The 21,382-nt window shown below is 36.9% G+C and overlaps 1 protein-coding gene across 3 annotated transcripts in view; it reads left to right on the top strand.

Annotated features, from left to right (window-relative positions):
* LOC132158830 (oxidation resistance protein 1-like) overlaps nucleotides 1–21,382 on the top strand; it is a 158,418-nt gene that overhangs the window by 40,895 nt on the left and 96,141 nt on the right. For 2 of the 3 annotated variants that reach the window (XM_059568417.1, XM_059568415.1), the window contains exon 1: nucleotides 17,392–17,432. The exons of the other annotated variant lie outside the window; for it this stretch is intronic. In XM_059568417.1, coding sequence (XP_059424400.1) covers nucleotides 17,407–17,432 — 26 coding nt within the window. In that variant the 5' untranslated portion in view covers nucleotides 17,392–17,406. Of the gene's footprint in view, nucleotides 1–17,391; nucleotides 17,433–21,382 lie in introns of those variants that run through there. 3 annotated transcript variants of the gene reach the window in all.

Genomic DNA, 21,382 nt, shown 5'->3' with positions numbered 1-21,382 from the left:
CAGCTGCTCAGGCACCACTCACGCTTGCAGTGTGAAACAGCCAGAAGTACGTTTTTAGTACAGTTAAGTTCAGTAACTTAAGTAGGCTAACTCAGATCATGTCACATCTTTTTCATGCACATCTCAAGTCCTGGCGTCAGACCGAGAAGTGTCACGTGTCTGTGGCACATGTCAGTGTCACATCATGAACAAACAAACTGTCCTTATGAGCCCCACAATGTCCTCCAGCTGCACTGAAGCATCTCTCAATGATCCCTGACAGAGCTGCACACTGCTGGTATGATAAAACATTTATACTTGTTGTTTTCTTTCTAGACACACTCGCCCTGATTCTACACGGCTTGATGCAACCTCAGTGACAATCCACCTTGTTTGAAGAATACAGAGACTGAAATAAAGGAAGATATGTAAAATAGTTCCACTAATATTGGTGAGAAAAAATTTTCAATAGTAAAAATTTTAATAATAAAATAGTAAAAAATAATACTTTGTTTTATATGATTAAGATAACAATATTTTTTAAATAAAGTTTTATTTAATATTAATATCTAATTAAGTTAGACAACTTTACAGCTCAAAATGTATATCTATAAAATAATAATAAAAAATAAAAATATTTAATGTTTTTAAAATGTTTATTTAATGATTATCTAATTTAATTTAGACAAATTTACAGCTCAAAGGTTTTAATGAAATGATAATTTATTCAAAATAATTAAATTTTTTATAGAAAAAAGTAAACATAAGATAATTAAGTCTGTTAACTAAAATATGAGCTTAACATTTAGTTAGTTATTATGAATTAATTGTTTTCTTTTACTTAAAATTGACTTTATGCAGCATGTGCTGCTGACTAATTATAATTTGTATTGAACCCGAAACATTTTTATTATTAAAAAATTTAAAAAACTTTACCTTTAACTTTATTCAACCTAATGTTCCCCGAATGTGAGTGCACAAGCGAATAAACATCTTTAGTCTCATTTATCAACATTTCACAAATCATTAAATATACACATACCTGTAAGTTCACTCATACAGGTCTGCAACTGAAGCATTTTGCATCTGCGATTGTCAGAGATTTTTCTGTAATTATGCACTTATAACATGCTCTAAATGCTCGTACTGCCCTTTAAATGTGCTCTAATGAGGTTTATTCATCCTTCAAAGTCACTGATAATATTGATCAGAACCAGCGGTGGTTGAAAAACGGTTCACAAACAGTCCGCTTCTCTTGTACGCTAGTGTTTATAAACCAAGGTCAGCGCTGTCCGCTGTACACAACACATATGAGAAAATGACTCATAGATTAAGGAAGAATGAAATGCCAGGAGATGAGCTGAAAATCGAATGACTTCATCTCTAAACTCAGCAGCACTTCTTCAGGGACACAGCTGGTAGTTAATTGTCTCTTATGTAATATGTGAGACCACGTGTTCGATGGCATTTAGATGTGAAAATACATGGTTGGTGATTGTTCAGTGCATGCTATAGATTTGACATAAGTGGGTCATATTGTGAGGAATAATTGTTTCCTTATCTTTTTAATAAAAAAAGACCTTGATGTCCTATGGAACTAAGAAGTAAGGAAAAAATAATCTTTATGCAGCTGCAACAGATGACCGTATTATTGTATGGACCAATTTTTTCTCCATCTTGTTATTATAAAACTCTTTAAACTTTTAATACTCTTCTGTGAAACATGAAAGAAGATAGTTTGAGATTTGGGAATGGGCCCCAATGTTGTTTGGTTCACAGTGTTCTTCAAAAAATGTTTTTCTCCGTTCCACAGAAGAAAGAAAGTCACACAGGTTCGAAATTGCTTAGTAAATGATGACACAATTTTCATTTTTGTCTGGATTATCCCTTGGAACACTGCATAAGTGCGTCCCAAATAGTGTACTTATGCACTATTCTATAACATTTTGTAGTATAAATATTGTTAGTAGTGTGTTCACACTGAAAATTCCAAAAAGAAAAAGTGCACTTTAAATAACCAGATGATGCAATTAAATAACAGAGAAGAAAAAAAAAGTGTAAAGTTGGGCACTTCATGCACTCAACTGTTGCAGCTTAAATTACATCATGAAGGGGGAGGGGATATCTGATTTCAATTATTAATGACAAAATAACCTTATATAATCGATACTCTACATGGTTGAGTACATAGTGCTTAAGTACATAGTGTATAAGTGCATAGTGTATAGTGGGGTCATTTGGGATACAGATCATGAAATAAAAAATAGGCTGATGTAAGCATCCAAACACAACAATTGTGAACACTGCTTGCATAAGTGTTATATAAGTAAAGAATGATTCACACAGATTGATATGATTACTTCGATTATTCCGCAGTCTTTGCCGCTCAAGGTAGATGTCTGTGGATCCGGTGAAGCTTGATAAATGCTGCTCTGTTTCACCTTCAGCTCAGTAAGGCATGCAGGCCTCGAGGCGGCCTGAGGAAGCAGCGAACCCAGAATAGGCGAGAGATGGCGGAGCTGTCCTGACTTCCCGGTGGTTCACTGGAGCGCTCAGTGGCTGCTGTGGCGAATGGGAAGTGACATGAGACAACCACAGGCGCTGCTGGGCCATGCTGATGTGACAGAGCTCATTACAGGGCCTTGCAGAGACTTTCCCCGCCAGCTGTGGCATATATTTTTAGTCTATAAGGCCAAGCAAACTACTGTGTGCCTTGGTAGATGGGCACAATTATGCAAAAACGTCTATTCAGAGATTTTTCACGTTGTATTGTGTCATCAAGTGGAACTGTGAAAGCAACAATTGTTTCCAGACAGGTTTCATGAACACACCTACTAACACACCCACTTTGATTATGGTGGTCCCGCCCCCAAACTCACAACATTGAATTAGCTAAAAGCCAAGTTACAGGGTGTTTGGTATTGACAAAAAGATACATTTATGTCCTTCGATAACGATAATTAAATGATTGCGGAGTGTGTTTTTGTGCTGGTACCTTGACTGGTTTTAGATCTTGCTGTTCATTCAAACATTTGTTCAAATGGCTTATTTATAGTGTTGGGTCTGTTTGGCTTTTAGTGTTTGTTGAATCCTAGTCCTTAAACAATTAAGTTTGAATGGGAAATGTTTGTTAAACGAATAGTTCCGCCAAAATGAAAATTCTGTTATCAAAGGGTAAGTTGAAAATTAGTACGGTTTACTCACCTTAAAGGCAATCAAGGTGTATATAACTTTCTTCTTTTGGACGAATCCAGTCAGAGTTATATTAAAAAATATCCTTGATCTTACAAGCTTCATAATGCCTCAGTGTTTTTGTTCAACAGTCCAAAAGTCAAATAAAGCGCCTTTATCCAAATTTAAAATGTGCCTCAAAGGTCTCTGGCTCTGGGGGGTGAATAAAGGCCTCCTGTAGCAAACCGATGTGTTTTTGTAAGAAAAATATCCATATTTAAAACGATATAAACACGTTTCTTTCACTTCTCCTATCTGTTGTAGGCGGTCTGGTGGATGACATAGGGCATAAATGTCTTGTACACGCCGGTGTTTAGTGACAAACATGGAAGCACAACAGAGAGAGAACAAGACAAAACACCAGTCATGAATTATAAGTACAAAAAAAAACATTAGCCCAACCCTAGTGCCACCCCTGGAGTAAAATGTGCTAATTTTCATTTTTAGGTGAACTTGCCCTTTTAATTATTCCTTCTCGTGTCGTTCCAAACCTGTAAGACCAAGCACAACGCACTGGATAGCTGGCCAATCAGAGCACACTTCGCTTTTCAGACCAATGAGCCTTGCGATGCATTTAAATCTTCTATTTGCACAAGAGAAACAATAATGTACAGTATATGGAAAATGTGTTGTTTTTTTACCTTAAACCACATAAACACATTTCCTTACACCAAATAATGTTCCTTTTAGCAGCATCATATGACCCCTTTAAATCAAACTTGCACTTCTGTCATCACTCGGTTGCATAATACATAACGGCTACTTTTAGGTTGAGGAGCCCGAGGACAGCTGAGCAGCTGTAATTATCATGAAAGGTCATTGAGCGCTGTAGAGCACACATCCTTTGGACCACAGCATGTTTTATGTATTTTTATTTATTTCTTTTTAATCAATGGAAGATGTCAAGAGATTGTGTTGTTGGTTGTAGAGAACATTTCACCCAGTGTATGCCGTAACGTTATTGGTGGACTTCACAAATAATAATTGCAATTGACCATGTGACCTTTAGAATCAGGTTGAGTGGTGCTTCGACCCCACATGCAGTGTATTGTTGGTGTAAGATTTGATCTCCTTTTAACCCCAAAGCAATTCTGTTCACTTAACAAACTTTACTTACTGCCCGATTATAAATTCCACAAAATCGCTTCTGTGTTATTTTAGTATTATTTATAGTATTTATGAACATTTTGAATTAGCTTTCATTTAGAATATTTTCATTTTTGTCATATTTCTGTTTAGCTTTATTTTTTCATTTTGAGTTTTAATCATTTTAGTACTTCAACTTACAAACTTCTAATTTTAATTTAAGTTTTTCATCTAATAATTATATATTATTTCAGCTTTATTTCAATTAATGAAAATGTTTTTTAATAGTTTATTTTTATAACAACAATAATAAACTACTTCATATGTGTTGGGTTTAATATAAATATGGCAATTAATATTAAAGGGGTCCAATTATGCTTTTTAAGTTTTTGAATTCTGGTAAGTGTTTATGTTTGGGCATAAAAAAGATATACAAAGCTACAAATCTCAAGTCCACTCCAAAGTGAGATATTTTGTTTTAAAAAAAATCTCTTTTCAATAAGTACAATGAACTGCTCGTTTGGACTACAGCGTTGTTTTCCGGGGTTTGGTGATGTCACAAAGTGGCTCATTAGAATAATTCCCGCCTACGGAAATTCTAATGGTTGGGGGGGCGAGGTCATGGTTAGAACCATAGACTGTATAAAAACATGAATGTAGAGTCCGTGCAGTCACCCGTAGACTCCTGAAGTGCATTTTTGAAGCTTAAAGTGTGCAGAGCGGGCGTCGCCATCTTGGCAGCGCGTCACCTTCTGACTCTCCAGGACAATCGAAAATGGGCAAAAAGGCGGGAGCTAGTTGCTGAAGCCACGCCCACTTAGCGCGACGCCAAACCACCTGTGACTCAAGTGGCCATGCCCTTAATTATGCAGAACTTTAAGTCTTAATATAATTTAAACGGATGAGTTATAAAAAAAATTCACCCCCCTCACAGTTGTCATGAAGGGCCAAATTAGCTATATAGACCAAAATCTTTTTTTGCACCAGGCTGTAAACATGTTTTTTCCTGCTGTTAATTTGGGCATTTTAACATGGGGAGTCTATGGGATTGACTCCCTTTTGCAGCCAGCCTCAAGCGGCCAGTCGATGAATTACAGTTTTAGTCACTTCCTTGTTGGCTTCAAGAGAGAGAGCGGAAGGTTGCCGCTCGGTTAGAACGCAAATTATTTGAAGATTCTGAGCACCACTGACAAAACGTTTAATCTTGTAAAGTGTGTGGTAAGTAGTGGAGGAGTGCTGCTCGATAGTATAAACAGAGTACATGTGAATCTCGAAAGTGAAAGTAAACTTAAAAAATTATGCTAGGGTTGCAACGATACACTCAACTCTCGATTCGATTCACGATTTAGATTTTACGATTCGAATCCCTTTTTTTATTTTTTTTTTTATTATAAATTTGTGTAAATCTGTGTCGACACAGGATCCTTTTATTATTGCTCGGACAAAATGCTGCAATTTCTTTGTGAAATTTAAATATAACACTATAATAATATACTAATATAATATAATAATATACTAATACACTTGCATATTATTCCTCTTTTGTTGGTTTTGATTCCATTGTCTTCATTTGTAAGACGCTTTTGATAAGTGTCTGCTAAATGAGAAAATTTAAATCTAAAGTAAATAACAAAACTAAATTGAAATTTTAAAACAAGCCCCAAATCAAATAAATAACACAAATAAAAATAAATCACTTCATATAAACAATATATATGTTTTCATAATATATATGCTCTTTCCATTTAAAATTAGAGGCAACAACTGCTTTTTTAATCATGATCCAAACAAAGATGCTGCATTCATGCAACATGAGCAGTTTTTAATCAAAATAAGACTTTATAATTTCAAAATTGAAGCAAAAACAGAATGGTTTGGCTTCAGTTTTGTGAAACTATCCTTAAAGAATATCTGCATGAAACATTAACAGCAAACGAGCTGAATGAGATGCAGATCCACGCTCTGTCAGTAAGTGGCGCTTAAAGCTTTATCTTGGTTTTGGCTATAAAAAATTGCAGCGCTGTACTTATGAACTTTAATATGCAGGGATGGAAATTAGCACCCGCCACCAGCCAAATGCGGGTGTGTTTGTGTTGTGGCGGGTAAACTCGCTTCACCTACCGGCCACCGAGGTGGGTAAATAAAAATAGCATACCGTTTCACCCGGCCAGTGGACAAAAAAAAGTTAATTTTCATCCCTGGTGTGTGTACAACACGCAATAAAGTGTAATATCATCAGAAGCAGCTCCGTGGAGAAGGGTGGTGTAAACCGTGCTCGAAACGGCAGCGTTGTTCCCAGTAACTTACAGTGTTTGCAGCTGAATTAGTGCCACCGGCGGAGTGATATATTTGTTGGTTATTTACTGTACGTTTTATAGCACGCGCTCATGATATACAAGATCGTGTGAAGAGTTGAATTTGTTATCGCGCACAAGTTTCTGTCACATCTCTGTCAAACCCCGGTAAATTCATTTTCCTCCAGCATTCTGCAACATTTTAGATTATAGGGACAGTTTGTGTTTATCTTTTTGTTTTTAACGGCATAATAAGCAAACTAACAAACAGTATTATCGGTCGCGTGTCTAACTGCTGTCCGGGGGATGCATTTTATTTCCAGTCTTCAAGTACTTTTTCAGAAGTTAGCTCTGTGGCTAGTATGTCAACCCTCTACATTGCGAGTAAATCACTCTCATATGCGACTAAATCTTCCTTCTGGCTACTAAATGATGTCTTATATGAGGCAATGGCTAATAAATTATCTGATTTTACTCGCCAGTGTGTTAGTTGGAGGCTAAGTTTAGCACAGATATTTTCACTCGCGAACACTCTCTGACTCTCCGTCAGACGATCTGTGCTTTTTTTTCCTCAATGGATGCGCATCGCACCTGTGTTTAATGTACCGTGAACTCTAGTGTTAAGGAGCATAAATCGCCGTCGCTTTCTCTCACACTCACATAGAGAAAGAGAGAGAGGGGATTGACGTGCTACATTTAAACAATATTATTTGTTGTATTTTCATGTCAAAATAACGGCGTTCCTATGGAAGACTTCAGCTTTTAAGAACAGCCGGGTTTTCCGGTAGTTGGTGGAGTTAATGCGCAAACGGCAATCTCATTGGCTGGCGCTCACCTATTATCGTCCCTGTTTTGATTTCAGCAAATCAGTTCGAGCGAACAAACAAAACCTAATTAATATTCATGAATCCAGCAGCTCGTTAAAGTGTAACTAAACCCCTGCTCAGAGCCTGACTCAACCCACTGGCAATATTTGAAAAATGCTGAAAAGTGCGCAGAGCACAGCGGAGATAGAGATGGTATGGGTTGGGGGTGTCACTCTTGCCTGTCTTCAAAACTTGAGAGCCCTGCTGCCAAGGGCGTGGTAGCTCGTACCAAGGGGCGTGGTGAGCTGGAAACTGCTTACGTCACCTGCCACCGCTTACGTCACTTGCCACCGCAACATCCAATAGGAAAAATCAACTGCAGTAGCCACCGTTCAACCTGAAGAGGGTAGCACTCACACATTTTTACACCATATATTGTAGAATTAAAACACTTTATACCACCAGTCCAGCACCACCAGTCAACTACCACCACCAGTCCAGTTAAAATGTTCAGTTAAAACGACTAACAAGCATTCAAACATGGTTAACAAGTTTACTTCTAATTACTAAAGTTCTATTCTTAAATGATATTTGATTAATATAAAGCTTGACTGACTGGAGAGTAAACTAAAATAATTACTAGCCAATGGCGATTCAATTGCCAAGGTGTCCGTAGAGGGTTGTAAGTTATGTAGAAACAACATTGTATCACTACACATGTTTGACAGCTCTGGCGTGACGAGACGCGTAAAAAACGATGTATTAAAACGCTGTGTGTTCGTTTGAAGATGGTGTAAAAGTTTCCGAGCCGAGATTTCTTTCAGTGATACAGTGTTGAACAGGGGACTTTTCCCCACGTGTTCCCTCAACCACAAAAAAAAAAATACACATACAAATACTAGTGAATCCTTTCCTTTGGAATTAAATACAACATTATTAATGTGTACAAAAACAGTGCAGTGTATCATCCGGTTGGGCTATGGAGTTGAGAGAATGAGCTACTTCAGGAAGAATCGGCTGTTTCAAAACCTTGTTACTGGCATGTAATTTTCTTTCAGAAAACAGTATTAGGATCAGCTTCAGGCATGACGAAACTGATATCGTCGTCTTTTGGAAGGCCAAACAAAGTAGTTTCGCTTTCACAGTGAAACACACAGCATATATACGACATGAAGGCGGTTGCGGCGGCAACAACAATACTACAAAGAGAACAAAAGGTACGCCTTCATTCTTTGCGTGAACATTTGGGCGGTGTTATGCAAATCTTCCCACATAGTGACGTAGAGATGTAGGGGAGTGTTAGAACGAGCCGTTTTAGGGGGGTGTGGATGAGTCTTAACTTTTATAAAGAATATCTCTTTGGATTTGTAACTTTACAGATTTGTGACTTTAGTCTTTGCAAATTTATAGATAAAAATTTAAATCATATGACCCCTTTAATATGGTAATATTGACACCATCCTTAATGATACCGGAGCAGACGGAACTGGCTGCTTTGGCAAGGGGTGGGACAGTACTGAAACACAGACTAAGCTGTTCGGCAATCACAATGCACTGGGACAGCTAACCAATCTCATCACAACTAGAAATAATCGAGATGTTTGGTATTGTAATAATTTTACAATTATGTGAAAAGTAATGTGTTTTTCGAACCACCAAGCATGAGAGCATGTTCTACTACACCCCCAAAACAAAATCAAGACTTTGTAAAAGAGCATAATAGGACCCCTTTAAAATATTAATAGTCAGATTTTATGTTATGTAACCAAAGATATAAAATAAATAGTTGTATTTAATTTGATTAGGTTATTTTTATTTATTTTTTTTCTACTTTGGTAGCCCTTGGAAACTACATGCTTATGCAAAATGTAATTTTTTGTGTGTTACATAAATTTGGAATGACCTGAAGGTGAGTAAATGATGGCACACTGCTCATTTTCAAACGAACTGTCCCTTTAATGCTGCTTAATAACATCTCTGGCATTTAGACTTTCAGTAACACTGATGCAGCAGGTGCTTCATTAACCTCATGAGTCACATCATTACTTAAAACACCTTCAATATGTTCTCCTAAAAACAAGCGCTCCTGCTTTCAGCTCCCTAACATGATTTTTACCTGTATATGAACCCATTGGCCTCCTCAGACTATTAATTAGCTGTTGACAGTTCAGTGATTCCCACCAATGAAGATCCACGGCTTGTTTCCGCTGTAACACAGTCAAGAATAGCATGAACTCACATCGTTACGTGATCAGCTTCACAGCCTGAGAAACCGAGAGGATATCCATAAACGTGATGATGTCTTCATGCAAGTTGCACACGATTTGTGATATTCACCATAGAGCATCATGGAAGTCTGCTGCACCACTCTCCACACAGGCTCTTTCATGACTGGTATATGCAGATGCACATTTCCCATAGAAGTCACAATGATGTGAACCATGTCCATGAATTGCCGCTGGGCATGAGCTGTCTTTAATGTCAGCTGTGTGAAGCGATTTCCGAGCCAGATTCCTGCTGAGCTGTGTCTTAGCAGGCTGTTGTTGAGAAAGAGTGAGAGAGATTGAAAGTGAATGGAGAGAGCGAGAGAGAGAGAGAGATTAGTCTTTTTTTACACTAGCTCAATGCCCCCCCCCCTCCCCCAAGGCGAAAACCCTCCATCTGGGTCAGTTGCAGAGGCCGAGTTGGTTTTTGATGTGTGAGAAATAATTTAGCGCCTACAGTGCACACGTTGTTCTCTAGCCTCATATATGAAACATTCAACATGACGTGAAAAAAAAAAAAAAGTGTGATTATTCTCCTTGACTGGTAGCTGCTAATAATGCATAGCACTGATCTGGCTTAATAGAAACACCATGTTGGCCCTCTCTTTACTGTCTGATGTTTAACTAATATTTCTAAATATGTCTTATTTATTTGTCAATTTGAAAAGGGATTTAATATTGTATTATCTGCTACATTTCACTACATTATTATATGTCAGATAAATAGATTTAAAATTAAGCTGAATTCATAATTAATTAAAAATTACTTGTTTTTTAAAAAGTTACTTGTTTGTTATTTGATTACTACTTTTTGTTTTTAGACAAAAAAAGACATGTTTAACTGTTTAATTAGGTCTGAAACTAATTTATTGTTGCAAATTTAAAGGGTCGTATGATGCGATTTCAGTTTTTCCTTTTCTCTTTGGAGTGTTACAAGCAGTGTTGGGAAAGTTTACTTTCTACATGAACTAGTTCAAAGTTCAATTCACAAATTTTAAAATTAACTAGTTCAGTTCATAGTTCAAACTACATTCACAGTTCCAAAAATGAACTAGTTCATAGTTCTTTTTTCCATACGTTGCTGCGAGCTATTATTTTTCAAAATTATTGCCACAGCCCATATAGAATCACAGACAGCAATTATTTTATCAGTTTTAACAATGAAGCTATGCGTCAGATTTCATCTTCATATCCAATTTTGAATCCTTATCCAACCAGGGTTTACATTAGCATTGAGGGGACAGCATTTCCCCATTGTTGCTTTAATGCTTTGTCTCCCATTCTCACCGACCTTGTCATAAACATCATAAAATTCTTTTAAATGATCATACGCTTTCTTGCTACATGCTGCTGTCGTTTGCTGTTTTTTTTTTGATGACGCGTCACGCATGCGGCGGACGGCGGCGCGACACTGGTGGCTGGTGTTGCCAGATTGGGTGTTTTTCCGCTACATATTAAGATCCGTTTACGGTGTGTTTTAGCCGGGTTTTCGCCTGGAAGGCTCTATAGAAATCTGGCACCCTATTGAAAGAAGTTTACCTGAGAGAGCGTGCCGTTCACAGACACCAGAATGAACGAGTTCACAGGAATGTTCATCAGGCATTAATACAGCACGTTCAGTTCACGTTCGCCCAAAATATGAACGAGTTCATGAACTATCGTTCAATGAACGCGTTCAGGCACAACACTGGTTACAAGCTCTTGGTGCATAAAGATCTGTAAAGTTGCAAAGACTAAAGCCTCAAGATGTTCATGCAAAGAAAGAAGACAAACCTTTTATTCTCGTTGTTGTATTGTGGTTTCTGCCGCCATGTCTTATAGACACTGTGTGTTTCACAGTGAAAGTGAAACTACTTTGTTTGGGCTTCCAAAAGATGACGATATCGCTTCGTCATTCCTGGAGCTGATCCGTGCTGGTCGCTGAGGAAATACATCAACTTTGCACTGTGGATCGCCAGATTGAAAATAATGTTTTTTTCATCTGTTTATCTATCTAATATTTACATTTTTTTCATTAATAAAATATGATTTATTGCAACAGAATGTGGAAGAATGTGTTCACAATCCATTGATGGGTCCTAATGACATGAAAAACTTATCAATAGTTAACAGATTACTTGCTTTCTTATCTGGGGTTTTGGTGCATTTGTTCTCTTTCATCTCTTGTCTTTACATGCTTGTTTTGTCTTCTACTGAAGCCTGTTTTTCACCCCCCTGCTGGTCGGTTGGTCCCCAGCCGTCTTTAATGAAAAGAGCCGGTCAGCTTTAGCTGCAGTCGATACTTCACCTAGACACAGGATAAGAGAGGGACGCCTCTGACGGCAACATGCAGCTATCAGCCTCATAGTGAGGGCAAGAAAAGACCAAATTTCAATTTACTGCCCGTGAAAATGTAATCTTCTCATACTGGGAGCTTGAAAAAGGTTGGTGGATTTTCTGATGGAGGACAATGACAGACACTTTGTCACAATAACACATGACTATAGAATACTAAAAAACAGGTCTACATATGCTCAGCACTTTACTCACGAATACTCTCATTATTGCACACGAATTGTAGACATTCTGAAAGATTCATTGTGTTACAGCAGAGCTTTGTGAGATTCAGATGAACTGATGTCATCTTTTTAGAAATTATAAAAGCAGCGCTATTTGCTGGCATTCTGCCATGCCAAACCATGTATGCAGCAGCCTATGTGCTTTACTTAAAAATAACAGTGTTTTGTGAATGCTGATTAACAAATATTTATCAGGAGCATTTATGCTGGGATTTCATTTAAATTTAATGGATATAGTCACGGAAAAATTGAATAATGTAATGTAACCAGAGGTGGGTAGAGTACCCAAAAACTGTACTCAAGTAAAAGTACTTCTAGAAATATTTACTCAAGTAAACGTAAAAGTACTAGTCTTGAATAGTTACTTGAGTAAGAGTAAAAGAGTATCGGATAAAAAATCTACTCAAGTAGTTAGTTACTAGTTACTTTGGGTCATATATACTGTACTGAGCCCTTTTTTTATTTAGATATATAGATAAAATGTATGTAATGTATGTGTGCGTGTATAAATGTATATATTTCATCAGCCTTTACTCCAATTTATGTAATTTATTATAAAACCCTGTCTGTTTACTTAAGTAACAGATATAGGTGTCATGCCATAACATATTTTTAATACGACTGACTTTATATTAAATGTGAATTTAACATTGAAAGTTAATGTGATATAAATATTGCTACTAATCTTTCATTGTTCAGAAAGAGAGCAAATAACATTTACATTATTAAAGATCATTTTCACTGACAGTCTACATTTCAATCACTCTCAGAAACTCCCATTAAAATCACTGAAACTGTTAACACTGTGAAATCAATATCTTAATTAAAGATTTGTACACACATCTGCACTTTGTTGTTCCTGCGAGAGAATTCGCCAGAAAGAGGTATTCAGTCAGCGAGCGAGTGAAGGAAGCACCGGCATTTCAGCGATGACTCATCTGAACACATCTGATTGGCCAATGCTTTAATAAGCTCAATAGAATCATGTGTGATTTGTTATAATGCGCAGCGCTGTATAAACGCATCTATCTCTGGCTAAGCGCCAGCAAACAATCACAGATCTGAATTTAGCAGCTGATAATATGACTCGCTGAACGTACTTGCACCAGTGTGATTGTATTAAAATTAATAAAATCTTAATCGGCTATTTTTTGTCTTTTGGAAGCTGCATTCAACTTGACTCCCCTCTGTTATAAGCCACACACATACAACAAACTAATGTCACAGTGGTATCGTGTACTGTAATCGAATGTAGCCCAAGTTATTACCTGTTAAACAGTAGACAGCACACGCGGTGTTCATCTAATAAGGATCTCCATCGCTAGCAAATAATAACCTTTGCAGATTTCAGTGCAGTTCCAGCCACGTTTTCAACGCTCTTTCTGTTCTTAAACGTTACAACTCCGAGTGAACCACTTCAGACGCTCAGCGCGTGCGGCAGGGAACTGAACGACTCATTCAAACTGATTCATGAACCAATTCACTCGTTTGCCAATTGGTTTGATCAAGCCTTTGAACAGAATTGACTCAAAAGAATGAATCATTCGCGAATGTGCATCGCTCATTGCCCAGAGAAAAGTAGACGGCGCGTTTGGAATAAACTGACGCATTATAACATTTATTGCATTAAGATAAAGTAACGACAGGAGCGTCGCCCACAGTAACGAAGTAAAAGTACAGATTTTTCCCCAATAATTTTCTCAAGTAAGAGTATAAAGTACCCATCTTTAAATATACTCCGAAAAGTATTCGTTACCCCAAAAAATTACTCAAGTAAATGTAACGAAGTAAATGTAACTCGTTACTACCCACCTCTGAATGTAACTAATTACTTTTGAAATCCTAACAGTAATCCGAACAGTAACATGTTTTACTTTTAAAAGGAGTAATCAGAAATCAGTCATTTAATCACATTTTCTGTAACTTACCCAACACTATTCATAATACAGGTATGTGTTGTATATTCAGCTTGGCTCGGGGGCGCTATAGCATGTACACCATTGCTCGTTTACAGTCAGTTTTCTCTTTTAGATAAAAATTTTAGTTATGTTCTTCTCCTGCACACTGAAAAAAAGAGTCATTGAATTTACAATAAAAAAAAAATGTAAAGGAGCATTGCGTAGGTTCTGAAATTTCTAACTGTTACTGACACCAGTGGCCGTTAGAGGAACTGCAGCCAGTCTCATGCTCGTTCTCAGTGCGCACGCTCTTTTTTTTTTTTTTTTTTTACTTACGAGGAGTGTCCGTGGGTGTCCGTGAATTGTGCTGGAGGCTGGTCACGTCTTTCCATCCGCAGAGTCCATTTGAAAACACTATTGCCGCTGCTTACTATAATGGTTGGCGTGCCGTACGGTTGTAAGCACAAGTAGACGAGAACGTGCATGACGTCACATTTTGTGAATTTTCGCGCCAATTCGGGCCCGATTCCTCCACACACAATTGAGCCTACAGGCTGATAGAGGCAACCGTGGTGGACAGTCGAGGTGTCATTCTTTTTTTACATCATGGTTGGCTCATACATGTACAAATGAAAACTCTATCTTAAAGATTTTTTTAAGTAAAAACCTCCACATAGCTCCTTTTAAGGCAAGTGGTTGCAATCAATTGATTTTAGCTACATTTAAAAAATTTAAGTTAGTTGACTAACTTAAAAAAATAGAATTAAATGTAGCTAAAATAAATAGCTGCAACCACTTACCTTTAAAAAGAATTATCCTTTTTTTTTTTAATTGTGTGTTGATTTCATCATTGTGATTTTCTTGACACTTTTAGTTCTAAGTTCATTGTGAATTGTGTGGGCTTTTTTTTTTTTGCTTCACTCTGGTGGGGTTTATTTTTGGCTCCAGACCACTGACAGCATCCTGCCATAAATATAAGCCAGCATTATTTGTATTCTGCACCACAGTCGGTAAGCCATCTCAGAACAGGTCTATTTTTCAACCCCAGCCTAGAAATATCATCCTGCGCCACCCACTGCAAACACGACAGAATACAGATGTGCCCGAATGGCCCATTTATTATTCAGATCTATCTCTAGAGCTTCATATAGGCCACTTTCCATGAATGTGGCACGCTTTGGTGTCCCATTACTTTTCACAATTTCCCCCCACCCTTTTTTTATTATGAGATCAATGAGATGAAAATAGTAGTAAAAATTGGCCTAGCATAAGTAGTGGCAATTTTTAAATGCATCAAGTGTCTGAATTCCCATTAAAATGGTGATTTTGGCCTGAATCATGTCACATCTTTCTCATAACCTTATGGTAGCTATAACTATAATCTAGGGGGAAAAAAACTGTTTTTTTTTTCAGTTTGATAGGTTTTCAGCTCAACCGTATGTTTAAAAAAGCTCTAGATCTGTTGATGGTTTTACGCTGCCAGATGCATTTGTGAACACCTGAAGTGATTTGTTTTGTGTGTTTTTGGATCTGGGTCACCATTAGCCCAAGGCATTTCAGCATCAACAGCAACAATATGTGTGTTGTGCTGTGGCATTTATGTATATGTGTTTTCCTCTTTTATAACCCATATGCATGTACTGTATGTAGACTGTCATATACAGTTATTATAATATTAGTAATATTGATTCATTGAAGACTTATGGTGTGGTCAGATTTACCATCTTCAGTGAATATTGGCCGTAAACATTCATTAGTTGTGCATTGGTTTATTGCAGCGATACTGACTGCACATTTTTATGCCCGAGTGATTTACTAACAACGCGCAAATTAAAGAACACAGACGCATCTCATTTACATATCAACCAACACAATATACCAAGCGCAGCACAAATTAACGTAGTCATGAATAAAGAATAAAAAAGCCAGAGTATGTTGAAAAGAACAAGAGGCCTAAAATGAAGGGTTGCAAGAGGTTTTGATAGACCTGGTATTGTGACTCCTAGTTGAGGATTCGTCTTTTATTTCCTGAAGCAAATTAAAAATGATATGTTTGGATAATGTCTGTAATGTTCAAATTAATTAATATGTGAGGAAAAATCCTCTCCCTTCTTCCAAGCACACTCTGTTGCAGTGCCTCCTCCAGCAACAACAACTGCAGCCATTTCAAGTGCAAACTAGTTTAAGACATGCTTTTTTGGGCGTTAAATAATGGCGCAAATGCCAGTAATTTGACGAGCACAAATTAAAAAAAGCACTTTATGCTTCCATTTGCTGACAAGCTTTATGGAGATGCTGATTTCATTTTGCAGCAGGACTTTAGCACTTGCCCACAGTGCCAAAACCACATCCAAGTGGTTTGATGACCATGATATTGCTGTGCTTGATTGGCCAGCCAACTCATCTGACAAACAATACAGAGGACCTGTAATTTTTTTACATACTGAATTTTGAATTTTCCTAAGCTGTAAGCCATAACGATCAGAATTAAAACAAAAAACTCTTGAAATATTTCAGTTTGTGTGCAATAAATCTAGAATATAAGAAAGTTTGCTTTTTTGAATTAAATTAAAAAAAAAAAAAAGAATTTCCCATGATATACAAATTTTTTAGATTCACCTGTAAAAAGTGACATGAAAAAGTGACATGACATTCAGCCAAGCATGGTGACCCATACTCAGAATTTGTGCTCTGCATTTAACCCATCCAAAGTGCACACACAGAGCAGTGAACATACTCAAACCGTGAACACACACCCGGAGCAGTGGACAGCCATTTATGCTGTGGCACCCGGGGAGTAGTTGGGGGTTTGGTGCCTTGCTCAAGGGCACCTCAGTCGTGGTATTTCCGGCCCGAGATTTGAACCCACAACCTTAGGGTTAGGAGTCAAACTCTCTAACCACTGGGCCACAACCCCCCCCAAAAAAAACTAGTCTGCACTTCCCCAGTATATACTGTAGATTGAAAACTCGACCTTGCTGAAGGAGAGTGAATAATTGTTATTGTTAGTTGTCCTTGGCTTGGTCATTTTTGATTCATTCTAATTTCCTCTTGTTGTCAATATCCTCTTACTCTTGTGTGTCAGACGAGCAGCTTCAAATCCTCTTGCATGGCTCAAGCTTTACTCTGGCACTTGCTCTTCCGGCATCATCAGTCGTTTGGATATATCAGTTAAATACATTAGCTCGGTGGCCCACTCTCTTTAAGACCAGTCACATGATCCCAGTTCTGCCTTGGCTTAACCTCAGCAGCGTGTCAGTCCACACATCAGCTCTGAAAGTGCACCATCAATGGAGCCCGTACTTCATACACCACGGTATGTACAAAAACTGCAACTTTTTATACTCAAGTTTTCTTGGTCTTGCCGGTGACGCGGTGAAAATTGTGCAACAACAACAAAATTTGTGTCAGATTCTACAAACAACTAATATTGGAAAAGCCGTTTCCGTAAGGAGGCTATTGAGTTGAATTAATGTGGGATTTTGATGATCAAAATAGGTTTAAAAGCTGAGTCTTTTAGTAAACATGAATTAGCTTGCAGCTTTTTGATTGTAGCTTTTATCTGTGTCTCTCTCTCTTTCTCTGGAAATCATCCTTAAATGGGGAATTTGCCTTGAGATGCATTCAAAAAATAGCAGGAAAATAACAGCTCTTGGACTAAAAAGCTGATTTGTTGTGTAAGTTAGAAAGACATCCATGGCACGCAGACGGAGTGAAGAGATTTGAAAGGATTGAGAATTCGCTCTTTGGAGAAACGTACAAGCAAGCAATTATGTCTGACCAAGACATACCTGCTTGTTCTTCAAAAGACAGAGCTGCTGTTATTTGCCATCACTTTACCTCTTCAATATACACTGAACATCCAGAATGCCAAGAATTTATTTGTTTTGTCAAATGTTTCATACTCAAATCTCCTTTTTTAGCCTGTCTTTAAATGCATCTTAATGTTTTTCCCCCCTTTCAGCTGTGTTTAAATCTTTCAAAACCTCTTTTTTGAAGTGCTATCAAACATTATTTTTGTTCCTTGCTTTCAGAATATGTTGGCATGTTAATTCCACTGGGTTCAGTCTACTTAAAAAATGTGTAAAATGGAAGTTTAAAACCATTTATGTTGAGACTAGATGACGAATTTTTGCCGCAACTGAGCATTGGATTTATAGTTCCCAGCATGCTTTGAAAATACTTGATTAGGAGAATAAAGCCAGCTGTATTATTATAAAAATCTGTTTAATGCATCCTTATTGGACAAATTTTACTGAACGTTATTTTAAGTGTAAATTTATGTTTTTGAGAAACATGGTGGGGTTCTGTAAGTGTTTAATTGCTCTGGTGTTTGGGGATTTTCAATTGCTGATGAATGAAGCCAAGTCTAAGGACGAGGACCGTTAGATATACTGTATGTTGCTATAAGGAGCAATTGCGGTGCAAAGCCAGTATATTGACCAGTCTCTTGTGTCTTGCTCATTACATACATTTAAAAAAGCTCTGTTGATTGATAGGTTTTCCCTGCCATAAAAAACCTTTACTTGAACTGAATATCATAGTAATATGGGGCTCCTTTTCATGTGGATTTGTAACCACCCTAACATGCTGACATCCTAGCAGATGCTATGAGGGTAGGTTAAAGTGAGGTATGGCATTTATATTATATGTTTGCAAGCTGACGCTCTTATTAGGTTGTGTTTCCAGGCTCTGTGTTTGTTTGAAGTGAGCACTCCAGGACACACTTTAAGCCGAGCGGTGGCCACAATAATCCTACTTGATCAGAAAAAGTGGATTTACAGAGTTTTAACCGCAATGTCCCAGTTAGCCCGTCTGATGAAAGCCAACCCCCTGTCCTCCGCCAGCGTTTATCTTTCAATTCATTCGTTCATTAATCCATCCGTCTGCTTATCCCTGCGCCTTCTCCTTTCAGTGCATCTAAAGCTCATCAGAACTATTTAGCCTCTGGCCTAGGCTAAATTTAAAATAATATATTTGTTTTCAAACACATACTGTTACATCATGGAGTTTATAGCATGCACAAAAACTTGCATTAGTGGGAAGTATATCATATAATGTGACAATGGCAAATCAGATATGTTTAAAGGAACCAATAATACAATAAGTTTCACTTATGTTCAAGTGAGCATATGAAAATAATGATTAGAAGAAACATCTCTAAAATAAGCTTTAGGATCAAAACTAAAAAGTGGTCATTTGGAAATGTATCACTAGATTTCATGGCTCTCAGTGTAACACCAAATGCACACTTCAAGTGAGCGACGTGACAAAACTAGAACACACCCATTATAATCAACAAGGCATAGACATGGTGTAAATAAGACATTTATTGTGCAGTGTAGATAGTTCGTTGATTATAATGGGAGCATTATGAGAACTGCAGGGATCAAACATTCATATGAGTGTCAGTTTCAGTGATTATAATGGGACAGTTCTAATACTGCCGTGTTGCTTGCTTCTGTGCAACTTGTTTAGAATCTGAGTAACAAATTTTGTTCTTCATTCTGTTTACATTTTTAGCCAATTTAGAGACTAGTTATATAAGTTATATACAAGGTGTGTGTATATATAAATCTTCCTGTTGCGATTTATTGCTAATGCTTTTATCACAGTATTACAGGTTAAATAAATGTTTTCTTATAACAAAAGTAACTGAACATTTAAATACAATAAAGCAATACAGAAAAATATATAAAGTTAAAAGCTTTACACAGATTAAAGTGCAAAAGAACTATAAAGACCAATCAGTATAATTTTACAAGTTTAACCATTAACGTTCACAATGAGCAATAGCTACATTTGCTACAGAGGTTATTAAACTTTGTTAAAAAAAAATACAAGTCTTAGTTCATGTTAGCTCATTAAATAACACAGCTGCAACTTTCGGTTGGGTTAGCCTATTAAGTCTAAATATTTAAGTATTTGGCACTGTGATGAACACCATAGCGAATCCACAAAATCTGAATGGTTATTTAAAATTATTTAAATACGTTTTAGAAAGTAGCAGCTGCTTTATTTATGGGGTTTCCAGGGTAAGGGCTGCATTTTCTGCAATTTGCTGTCAGAGAGTGAATGTGCTTTCATTCAGCGCATCTCTCACGTGTTCCCCATTTGCTTCTCATGTGCTTGTTTTGTTTACATCAGAGCAGCACACGTGTCTTTCAGGCAGCATTCAGCTGTGTTGTGCATTTTGACCAGCTGATGGGAAAATTATTCTTAAAGTACGTACTATTCTCTGAGTAATATATTCTTGTAATATATAATCTTTGTAATATATAATTATTATACATTATTTAAAAGTTCCTACGATAACAATAACATTCATATGCATTACTGTGATATATTGCATTGCCGAATACAAGCACGTCTAATATATATATAAAATAAATGGCTTTGTTTGTTTTACACTTGGTTGTTTTTATATTATTATTGCGTTGTTCCTTTAACATAATATGCTACTAATTGCATGTGAAACTACATGCATGGGGAAAATTGGTTTAACTCAACTTTGGAATTTCAGTTGTCAGTTATTTTCAATTTTCAAACCAGTAACTGTACATGACAATAAACATTTATAGTTTGAGAACACCTGTCAGTCAAAAATTTGGCGGTGAAAGCTGAAGTGCAAGTATACAGTTATTTCTTGCTATAAACTTATTTTAGCATTTAAAATCTAATAGATATATAAAGATGTTCATTTAGTTTTGATGAGTAAATTTGTGAACTTAATTTGATGGGTGGCAGTTTAGCTCATTTGGCAGCTAATTAATTAACTCCACTGATCTGTGTGCATGTTTGTGTTTGTGTGTGTATTTATGTGTGTGTGTGTGTGTGTGTGTGTGTGTGTGTGTGTGTGTTTGTGTGTGCATGAGTTTGTTTCTGTGTTACACACTAAAGAGAAGGTCAAGAGTGTAACATCTGCTGCTGGCCAGTCTACTGCACAGGAAGCAGCATGTTTCAAAAAGGTGTAGCTTCAGTGTGCTGCATTGCAGCACGCATAAACAGTGAGAAATTGTTTCCTTTAAGTATCTGTGTGCAGTGTGATCATGTTGAAGGCTCAATGTCGGATAATAAAGCAGCATATTAGAATGATTTCTAAAGGATCACGTGACACTGAAGACTGGAGTAGTAATGCTGAAAATTCAGCTTTGATCACAGAAATTAATTATATTTTAAAGTATATTAAAACAGATAAATATATATATATATATATATATATATATATATATATATATATATATATATATATATATATATATATAT

The sequence above is a fragment of the Carassius carassius genome, chromosome 15, assembly GCF_963082965.1.
Source record: "Carassius carassius chromosome 15, fCarCar2.1, whole genome shotgun sequence".
NCBI classification, from domain to species: Eukaryota; Metazoa; Chordata; class Actinopteri; order Cypriniformes; family Cyprinidae; genus Carassius; species Carassius carassius.
This window is presented reverse-complemented; position numbering and strand designations above follow the sequence as displayed.